The 11806-nt window shown below is 36.5% G+C and overlaps 1 protein-coding gene across 1 annotated transcript; it reads right to left on the bottom strand.

Annotated features, from left to right (window-relative positions):
* Nucleotides 1–747: 747 nt before the first annotated feature.
* On the bottom strand, nt 748–11575 carry polm (polymerase (DNA directed), mu). The gene is made up of 11 exons (XM_039675634.2): nt 10873–11575; nt 10374–10551; nt 10184–10282; nt 9926–10096; nt 9650–9721; nt 9408–9528; nt 8721–8853; nt 7784–7886; nt 7427–7663; nt 6583–6666; nt 748–4217 (listed from the first exon to the last, which is right to left on the bottom strand). The coding sequence occupies exons 1-11, from the start codon at nt 11043–11045 to the stop codon at nt 4131–4133; spliced, it is 1458 nt and encodes a 485-aa protein (XP_039531568.2). The 5' UTR covers nt 11046–11575; the 3' UTR covers nt 748–4130.
* Between the last annotated feature and the right edge of the window lie 231 nt (nt 11576–11806).

The raw sequence follows: 11806 nt of genomic DNA on the forward strand, positions 1-11806 counted from the left end.
ATATGCAAATAATTATTATGTTTAATATGGTCTAAACCTTGACTGTGTAGTAGAGCCCGACCGATAAAGGATTTTGAAGGCCGATACCGATACAAATATTTTTGGGTTTTAAAATCCGATATTCCGATATATCGGCCGATATTTTTTTTTATTAAATATTGTTGGATTTCACAAGTGTGTAAAAGAAAAACTAACTTTTCTGCACAAGATACATTTGATACTTTTTCTCTATGTCTAAATGTTCACTCCTCACAAGTATAACTTACATTTTACAATGCAGGGATTGTAACTAGAGATATGCTAGTTATAAATACAGTAATCATTACTTTATTTAGCCAGAAAAAGTTCATAGCTCATTAATGTTAACGTTAGCGGTCTTCCACTGATGATATTGGCATTAGCTTGCTTTGTGGTTAGCTAGTCTATGATGAGCCATAATTTAGCAATAGATAACATCATACTGCAAATTGTAAAACATACATTTTCAATATAACAGGCCAAGGAGAGATGATTGAAGCATGTTTCATCTGTTTTTATTTTTATTTTTTAAATATTCATTTATCGGCCATTATAACTGCCGATACCGATATTTTGGAAAATGCCTAATATCGGCCGATATATCGGTCTGGCTCTACTGTGTAGCCTTTAAAATTTTCCACTGGCCCCTCAACTTTCTCCTTAGTTGAACAAACACACAGAAGTCAAAGTATTTAATGTGATTTGTCTTTATTCAGAGTGAATCTGCCTGTTAGGGGTGAAAACACACAAATAAATGTTGTGAATGATCAAAAAGATAATGTTTTTTTTTTTTTCCTTTTAAAAAAAAATGGTAGTTCAACTTGCATTTTTCTGTAGCTGTTGAATTTCCAGCTCCAACTTCCTCATCTTTAGTTTTTTTATACTGGATGTCGATATCAGTTGCTTCCATTTGTTTAAGGCAGTATCGTTTATACTCTCCTTTTATGTTTTCTGGGTTATGCAGCAACATTTAAGTTATTTCATTACTCTTGTCACATTGTTTTCATTTGTGGTCCCAGACTGAGAGGGCTCTAGAACAGTGTCAGCATCCTGAAAACACATTATGATCATTTTATCACACAAGTACACTTTTTAATATCCAATACAGTATAGCATGGATGGAACCTGTGAGTACCCCCTCCTTGAACATACAGACACAGTCTCCTCATCCTCCTCAACTGATGGGCCTTCTCCCTGTGACCACTGATTAAACTCAGTTAAACTCATTAGCTTACATAACGGATTTAAAAAGGTCTCATACTCACAGGCAACATGATGTCTGGTGGATCCATAAAGCATACAGAATCTTGATAGAATTTATTTATTTTTTACGAAAATGCACCATTACAATAACACAAGTACCACATGACATTAGTGATATGATGTACTTAGGCCTACAATGCCTAAGGAAGGAGGAAATCAGTTAGTCATGAAGGAATAATGATAATAAAACGCACACACACACACACACCCCTTTTATATACTCACTCCTTATACTACGTGATATCATTTTAGATGATGCCTTCCCCCAGTGCCAACAAACTCAGTCTTCTTTTTGGTCGCTTCAATAAAGAAAAAAAAAAAAAAAAAAAAACCTGAATAATAGTTGTAACTTCAAGCTGGCATTGATTACATATCTACATACTATTAGATTTACTTACCATTCAGAACTATATTTGTATATTTTATTTTCACCTGCTGCCAGGTTCTTTTTCCTTCACTTAAGTTGCTGCTGCGTTAAAGCAATTAACGTTACTGTTATTCACACACAAATTTTGCAATGTATTGTGACACACATTAAATGTTTAAGTATTTTAAATAGTTTACACCGCTATTGAGACGATCAGCAATTTCCTGCCAAACTTTCTCTCTTGCCGCTGTATTGACTTTTTTTGGTGATGACATCTTTAAATTCTTCATTATGTTTCCAATAGCAAACGCTGTTCCGTTGCCGTGAACATCGCTGCTCTATCTTTTCCTTTTGTTGCCATGGTAGCCCACAGTAAATCGATTGACCCATGCTCGACTTTTCAGGACTTTTAAAGAATGGCGTGCGCGCGCAATTATCTAGACTATTTAAATCTGACTCAAATTAGTAAGATCATATGATCCTCAACTTACTGTTATGGAACCAATTTAAGCGCGGATGTTTAGCTCGGCTCATTCAAGTCAGGTTTTGGACTTTAATCCCCGCTTTTCTAAGCGACTTTTATGAAACAGCCCCCTGGACACTGAGTGACCTTACACATTAAAAGATAATATCGTATTTTCTCCAGTCATTATTAAAAAACAAGCTAACAATCCTTGCTAACTAGTAGGGCTGGGTAATAAATATCGATTTCTCGATATTAATCGATGCTCTTTTTTACGAACCGATATCGATTCTTAAATCTCAAGAATCGATTAGTCATCCTGTTTCATTTGAATGAATGCGATCATTGTATCGCGGCTGTACGCATCCAAAAAATCGCAATAATCTTTGTCCTTTGTTACTATTGATATGAAACAAAGTCTCAATTTTCAAATTACGTCCATTTTCTTTAGAAATTCAAAAACATAAATAGTGTTTTGTCGCTGTGGCGTGAGATCGAGATCGCTCTGGAAAAGCAGCAGCGCTGATCTCTCTTCCGGCTTAATAATACCAGTCACAGCGCGAAATAAACATGAATGAGCTTCTGAAAGTGTGTTAAAGATAGAGTACAACTTATCGAAATCCGTATCATGTCACATTGATTCGCTCAATCTGCGTTTCAACCGTGGAAAGACGTCAGTTAAACAGCTTGTAATCAATGTCATGTATCGCCATATTTACCTCAGAAAACCCACATAAACTCGTTAGTCAGCTAAATATATACACCATATTACGCATTATAATCTTAATGTTCTTCAATATTTAATGCATATTTGAATAAATCTGGCAAGTTTTTATGACAGCCACCATTTAAATGTTTATATTTCATAGTTTACTCCCATAGTTTACAGCATTTAAGAGATTTGATTTCCTTGAGAAAATTTGCCATTTATTGTAACTGATATCCAAAATAATCAATATTGAATCGAATCGGAATCGAATCGAATTGTGAAATTTGTGTCAATACCCAGCCCTACTAACTAGCGTTAGTGAAGCGGCCAGATGGATCTTTCTGCCTCCACCTAAGCTCCGCCCACAAAAAAACGTCACCATGTTTACCAACTGTAAAAGGGTCTATATGCACGAGGGAGACAACAGCGCTCGCCCGTGTTGTTTGAAGACATGAATGCGCGCGGCCGCGGAGGTATTTTTCTGGAGGTATACTGCCCCCATTTGGTATGGAATATGGCGTATGATTTGATTTTTTTTTTATCCCAGAGGGCACCTTTAAGTAGGTTGCAATGACAGAAAAACAAAATGGCTGTTGAATATAATGTGTTTATTTTTTTAGTTACGTTATGCTGTCCCCCCCCCCCCCCCAGTAGAAAATGTTTTAAAATATATGTTTGGCGGTTGGGAAAAGCGGGTCAAAATGAACCAGGTGCACAAAAAGGAGGTTAGAATAATGTCAGGCATCATCTAACCACAAACACATCTGCATATATGATGAGTACATGCATCAAATATCCTCCGAGAGCCTCCATACATCTCTGTAAATGTCAGTAGAACATTAGTATATGCAACTTTATCAAAATTAAACTATTTATAAATTGTAGACAATCACATCAGCAGCTAAGACGAAGACGATAAAATCAAAATTACCACCGATGGTCATTTATCCAAAAGACAATGTCAAATGAATGCAGCGCTAACATTGAAATAATATATACTGACACATTTTCAGTTTTAATTAAAATATTTAATTAAAATGTATAAAATAAGAGCAACATCTTTTAAACATTCAAGTGTCTGATAAAAGAGTGGCTATTTCTCATTACCTTATTAACAAAGAACCACGTCAAAACTATAGTGCAAAGCACAGAGAAAACTGATCAAATTACTGGCAGATATCCGATGCGATCCAATATAAACGTTTCCGTGTGAAATGTGATCTGATCAAACCTGGCAGCTAAAGTCAAAAGTATATACGTCTCTGTGATGGAAGCACTGGCACGTTAGTCGTGATAATTGGAGACTGCATTCAGGCGTTGCGCTCGGACGGAGGAATAAACTCCAGACCCAGGTAGGCAAAGATCTCCTCTTCCGTCTTTGCTCTGAGGTATAGATTCTGTACAATTTTACAGAGAGAGATGTAAATGTAGCTCTTTTTAGCAAGGTGTTGAGTATTTTACAGTTAAACATTTAATGTTGACTTATAAAACCTAAATGTTTTATACCAGAAAAAGGTCTGTTCCCTGCTGGTGGACTGTCCTGCCCATTTTCACTGCTTTTCGACAACACTTGATTCATTAATACTAACACCTTATCTTCTATTCTATATCTATTATCTAAAAAAATTCAAATGAATATAAAAAACCCACACGTACTGTGTTAGATTAAACTGGGAAGGAACTTGCATGTTGTTAATTTAACTGCTTCTATTGTTCTCATTTGTAAGTCGCTTTGGATAAAAGCGTCTGCTAAATGAATAAAATATATACATCCAAATTTGTACATATATTATACAATATATAGGCCAAAAAGTATTTAAAGGAGTAGTTAAATTTAAAAGAAAACTTTTGCTGATAATTTACTCACCCCCATTTCATCCAAGATGTCCACGTCTTTCTTTCTTCAGTCGAAAAGGAATTAAGGTTTTTGATAAACATTCCAGGATTTTTCTCCATATAATGGACTTCAATGGGAACCAAACGGTTCAAGGTCCAAAAGACAGTGCCGCTTCAAAGGGCTTTAAACGACACCAGGCGATGAATAAGGGTCTTATCTAGCGAAAAGATCGGTCATTTAAAAAAAAAAATTGTATTCGTGACTCTCCTGTTCAAACTCGTTTATCAAAATGAACAAATCTTTTTTTGAGTCATGACTCGAAGGGTCCTAGATAAGACCCTTATTCATCGTCTGGTGTCGTTTAAAGCCCTTTGAAAAGTTTGCAGTTTGCACTGAAACTCTCATTTGGACCTTGAACCGTTTGGTTCCCAATGAAGTCCATTATATGGAGAAAATCCTTGAAAATCCTTAATTTCTTTTCGACTGATGAAAGAAAGACGTGGACATCTTGGATGACATGGGGGTGAGTAAGTTATCAGCAACACAGAATATGTTAAAGTGCCCCTATCTGCTCTTTTAAAGACTCCTAATTTACTTTTGGAGTCTCCTGCCGTAGGTTTACATGCATCCAAGGTAAAAAAAGAAACACTTTTCTCCTAATATACAGTGCAGTATCAGCTCTTTTCGTTCCATTCGACCGTAAGTGGACTGCGAAGTGGACTTCACAGGGTATTTCGCCATCTTAAGTGAGCACCTTATGTGTCGGAAGCAAAATGCCCATCACCATATCTGTATTTATGTGTATTCACAGCACAGAAAACAGCATCTTCTCTACATGACAACAACACAAACCAGACTCTTCCAGTCCCAGCTACAACTGCAGTGTTTGAGGGTCAAAGCAGACTTTGTTCGTCAGCAGCCAGTCGAGACCATAGTCTGGCATTATGCAAATCTTTTACAAACCTACATAGGTTCATGCAAGAAGTAAGACTGGAATTACTGACGACATATTTCAGGCAGTTCAGAATTGTTTCGGGGAGACAATAGATTGCCCAAGTGACGACATCACTTTGTAGGACAACTCGGAAGTTAGCATGATCACATGGGTTCCCTCGATCTAAAAACTATGCATTTTCCTCATAGACTTTTGGAAAATCGCAAAAAATTAGACCTGTGTTTAACAAAGAGTTGTGACCCTTACACGTTTTGTCTATCAAGATAATCTTTACAAGTTAATACAAAATGTATACATTTTAAGCCTATAAAGTTTTTAAAAAACACAAGCAGGTTATAACTGTGTGTTCTATGTCATAGATCAAAACGTGAAAATATTTAAAGGCTTTGTTCACCACAGATCTTATTTCAGGCGATTTAGCAAAAACCCATTCAAAAATCCCATAGACTTTAGAGCGAGGGAACCAGGAGTGCTAAAATGCTAACTCACTTCTGCGTTTTGGCCTACAAAGTGACGTCATAACTTCGGCACTCTATTGCACTCCATAACTCAGACATTTACTACCACCTATATTACACGCTACATAACAGTTAATATCCTAAAAAGCATAATAGGGGCACTTTAACATACTATAACTATTGATGTATTGGTAACACTTTACAATAAAAGGCTTCATTAGTTAACAATATTGAACTAACCATGAGCAATACATTTGTTACCGTATTTGTTCATCTTTGTTAATGGTAGTAAATAAAAATAAAGCTGCTGATTGTTTGTTCATGTTAGTTCACAGTGCATAAACTAATGTTAACCAGATTTTAATAAAATATTAGTAAATGTTGAAATTAACATGAACAAAGATTAATAAATGCTGTATAACTTCATTTCATTATTAGTTCATGTTAACTAATGAACCTTATTGTAAAGAGTTACCGATGTACTTTTAGTAGACACATGCCGATTTGCTCACCTGTTTGCTGTCGTACAGAGCGTGACTGCTCAGAGACATGTGCTTCTCTTGCCCAGCCCACCGCCTCAACTCCCTCTCAAACAGCTGCAGAACAAACAGCCCATCATGAGTGAACATCACTGACCTCAAACACTGCGAGAGGAGGAAGTCAGGTGTGACGACTCCGTTAAACATTCACATTAATCCACCTATGATACCTTTTGTTACCAACGTAAACTGAAATAAAAACTTAAACTTTATTTCAGCTAGCAACATTTCGTATTTTCATTTAGTTTAACTTTATGTACTAAAATAACCAAAACTGAAATGTTATAACCAATAACCAAAACTGAAAATGTATAAACTCTATACTATATAGAGATGACAAAAAATAATAAAAATGTCAAAAACATAGAATGTGTGTATATATATATATATATATGAAGAGTTCAGATGCAAAAGCCTCTAAATGCCATTTGAAATTTTCTTCTTTAATAAGGATCTTTTATCAAACTTGTATATTTAAGTTCAGTAATTTCACTTAAATTACTGAACTTAAATATACAAGTTTGATAAAAATCATCATTAAAGAAGAAAATTTCAAATGGCATTTAGAGGCTTTTGCATCTGAACTCTTCATATATACAGTATATATTGTGTGTATTTGATCAATTTTGATTTCAATCAATAATCAGTGATCTGACTATGAAAATTACTAAATGTGTTTAATGATTCAAGTATTTAGTAAGTGTTTAAAACTACTCAACCAATAAAACTAACTAAAAACAAACAAAACATAATAGAAATAAATAATAGTGGAATTTTGGAAACAATTTAATCCTTTAGAAGTGAGGAAGCTCCACACCTTAGACCCGGTCCATCCGAGCGTAGCGAAGGCAAACTGGCTGTAGGGACTGACCACAAGATCTACTCGTACAGCTCTCCAGCCTGACCCACTGGCTCCTTCAGTTTCACTTCCTGTCTGAAGCTTAAATATGGAAAAGCATCTCTCAAAGCGATCCATGTTATGAGGAGCTCTACCTGGACCGTCCATTTTTTCCAGGTAAGAGTTTCTGGTCGTCTTCTGATACAGCAGTAAACCCTGATGAAAAATACATGCTACTTTGTAAAGATATTGCATGAGTGAAATGAATTTACAACACCAAACAGACACAACGAATGGATTTGATCATCCAACTATTCAAAAGAACTTCACAAGTACCTGCTCCTCCAGCCAATTTGTGATTTTAGGCATCAGTCCTTCCTCTTTTCCTTCTTCTGGATGTGTTATGAGAAAGTCCACATCATGACCGACTTCTTTCCCCCTGAAATATATACAGCGAATCTCAACTGCTTGATTGTTTAATGTTTATATAGTCGCAAAATGTAAAATATATTAATCACACAGCTCTATTTATAAAGTTGTATATGTAGTACATCAAACCTAAAGGGATAGTTCACTTTGAAATCAGTTTTTGGTATGTTTTATCTTACCTCAAGGGCATCCTAGATGTAGGTGTCTTTGTTTCCGCAGTAGTTTCAATTTTGATATTTTTAGGTCAAACCGTTCTTGTCTGTCAGTCATATAATGTAGGTCTATGGTCACCACCTCAAAGAGCATGCACAGAGAAGTCCAAATTAAACATGATTTAATGACTCATAAATGTAATTTCACATCAATGGCCTAAGACACGAAACAATTGGTTTGTGTGAGAAAACGAACAGTATTTATATCATTTTTACCTCTTGTAACCACAGCCACAATGCGCCCCCGTGCCCTCAGATCACTTGGACGTGGCTGTGGTAACAAGAGCTAAAACGATATAAATACTGTTCGTTTTCTCACACAAACTGCTCGTTTCGTGTCTTAGGCCATCATTGTGTACTTACATTTACGAGTCATTAAATCATGTTTAATTTGGACTTCTCTGTGCATGCTCTTTGAGGTGGTGACCATAGACCTCCAGACAAGACAGACAAGAACGGTTTGACCTAAAAATGCCAAAATTGAAAATACTGTGGAAACAAAGACACCTACATCTTGGATGCCCTTGAGGTAAACTAAAACATACCAACAATTCATTTCAAAACGAACTATCCCTTTAACCTGAATACATACAGTATACTCAGAAAAATGCTTTGAAGATACAGTATCTGACCTTCTGAACCCTCCCATGAGCCTGATCTCCGCTCCGGGCAGCACAGCGTGCACAGCTTTCTCTACGATATCACTGATGACATCAGCCTCCGCCTTAGTGACGGGTTTCTGGAGGTCAGCGTAATACTGGACTCCTGAAAGTGATGAGGTTAGATGTCATTTCAAATTCTAGATCGTCCATTTCAGTTTTAACTGTTAAAGGGGTCATGAACTGGCTTTTTAAATTTTATTATATTGTTGTCTGAGGTCAGCTTATGACGTTCGCTTGGTTTTTGCATTCCAAAACATCAAAATGAATGAGTAATAGGCTATTTTTCACCCTAGTTTTGAGCCCAGCTCAGAAACGCTCGGTTTTTATGGGCGTCTCGCATTGAAGACTAGGAAGTAAACGCCCACTGCTGTGAGTGGATAACAGTTTAGCGTATTATCATGAGTTTCAACTCACTCGTCGATGCACTTGGGGGAACGAGTCATTTGCTGAAAAGCTTTTATTGGACTAACAAGGATGTTTTCAGTTCTAAAACTTACCTAATAAAGTGGCCAGAGTGTACATATGATCAATCAAATGTTGTTCGAGACACACACACACACGCACATATATATATACACACTATATAGGTTGTTTGATAAATATATTTCTATATTTATGAATATAATTACAAAAATGTAGCATATTGAAATGCAGTACCTGCTTGCTGTGCACGGTTCAACTGTTGTCCTGTGCATAACAAATCATCAGGAGATCGCAATCCCTCTCTAAACCAGCGATCTGCCGTCCGCACACCCACCCCAAAAATACCAGTTAGTGCCTGCAGAAAAGGTTGCGACTTCATAATTCACAAACTAATGGTAAAAAAAGTCAGGCATTTCATTTATAATGGCAGATGCCAATATTCAGAATGCTATTTTTGAACATATACCCATCATCACCTTCATGGCCTGAAATTGATCCGATTGTCTTGTTGACTCCACTTCTCTTGATGATCCATCTTCTAAAATCTCCTGAATGGTGAAATAAGCTTCTTAACAGATATATCTTGACTATGGATTTTTGAGAGAAGTTTACATTTATGCATTTAGCAGACACTGGTATCCAAAGCGACAAAGGCAATGGTTTTTCTTCAGCAGAACAAATTTTATACAGGTTTGGAACAACTTTTTTGTGTCTATCTATCCCTTAAGGCTACAGGAAAGCATAATTGTCACCTTAATAACCCTCTGTGAATGGTCACCCAAGCAGGGCAAAGATCTCAGATCCTCCATGTTCTTCACACGATGGGGAAGTGCCTTCAGGACTGAAGCTGCCCGTCTAAAAGCGACGCTCCGTCCTTCATTGTCATTAAATTCGGCATTTTGAGACAAGATTTCAAGAGCTTCCTACAGGACAGAGTGTCGAATAACTGCTCATCTTTAGTTCAATGGCAGTGAATAAACAGAAAGCAGTTGAGACATCAAATAACTCACTGTTAGAAATGAATTGTGGTGTTTCAAAGGTGTTCGTCTTTGACAGGCATAACTTTTCACCAGCATTGCAGCTGGGCCTAGGTTGGGTTTTGGGTTAACCTGCAACACATTTACATACTTAGTTAATTTGCTCTTTTTAACGTAATGTGTCTATAAAAGCAGTTCCAGCAAGTGAGATCTGCTCTTGTACCTGTAATGTGTGTCTGTCCTGAACAGTAACGGGATGTCCTGCCTCCATGCTCTCCGTAAACCACCTGATGTCTAATAAATGGACAGAACTGGAAGTGTCTGGTCCTGTTTGATTGTCCAGCCAGGCCTGCACTTCATCTCCACTGTTGTTTTCTGATACAATATGTGTGATGGAGGAACTGTAGAAGAAAACAAACTGGGCTACACCAAAAGTTATCTTTCATGGCAGGGATTTTCCATCTTTAAGATGCCAAGGACCCATCCTAAACTTTAAAAACATTTCTAAACACCCATTTTATACACTGAAAATGTATATTATATATCTAAACTTAGTTAAATTAAGTTACATTGTTTGTATATTTCTACTCACTATAGAAATGCACAAAAGTATGTATTATTTAAATCAATTTTATCTGTATAATAGATTAATAACTCGTGTTTTATCAAAATTAAGTGGCATTAGCATGATAAATTGACGACGGTTCGTAATGTAAACATACCTATAGGTTTCTTTAATAAGAAATCCTTTGCTCCGTCCTAGTCGTGTAAGAAATGCTCTTCTAGATGTTCCCATCTTTCTCTCCAAGATGAATATAGAAACATGGGGAAATTTACAGATGTCATTCTGTTGGCTGACAGTTAGAGATACTTTCCTGCGTTTTAATGGGATCATAGTCTAGACTAGAGTAAACACTTTAGATCCCCCTTCAGACAATTTTAACTACCTCATCTACCACTACAGATCAGATGTAATCCAACCCTCTGCACTTTCACAAGACTGAGGGAACGTGTGAGTCACAAAAAAAAAAATTATTCAAGTGCGCGCGTTAGTGGCCCGAAATTTCTCTTTAATTGGTCTCTCGATAGTCATAGATAATAAGTATTGTGTTTCAATCCTTCACTTTCTATTTTGAAATGAAACTTCTTTAAAGAAAGTACGTTTCTCATAATACATTTTGAAGTTAATAGTGTCATAACCACAGCGAAGGATGTGGTGTTCACATGTGATTTCTGTTACTTTTTACAGCGTTGGCGAGGATGGACCAATCAAAGCCATTTGTGATTACTGTAAAAGGATCGCTACACCGGTAGCGATCCACCGGATCGATACGTTGCTACAATTACGTAGCAACGTATCATGCATGTTAAACAATAGATTTAATCGACAATTAGGTTGTTCAGAAACGTCTAAAAAAAAAAAAAAAAAAGGCCAACATTCAGTTCAGGTTTTTGGGCCACAAGCGTCATTTCATATCTCATGTACACAGGGGGATCTATTTTGAGTGATGCACATATGTTGGTGCACTCATAAAAAGTTCCGACTGGGTGCAGGCATAATTGCCACATTAAATATGAGAATTAAAATAAAACATAAATAAAACAATGAATTTGACAGGCCCAGAAAGTTTTTCTTGATCCTCAAATGCATAACGT

Source organism: Pimephales promelas, chromosome 23, assembly GCF_988280905.1.
Source record: "Pimephales promelas chromosome 23, fPimPro1.hap1.1, whole genome shotgun sequence".
Taxonomy (NCBI): domain Eukaryota; kingdom Metazoa; phylum Chordata; class Actinopteri; order Cypriniformes; family Leuciscidae; genus Pimephales; species Pimephales promelas.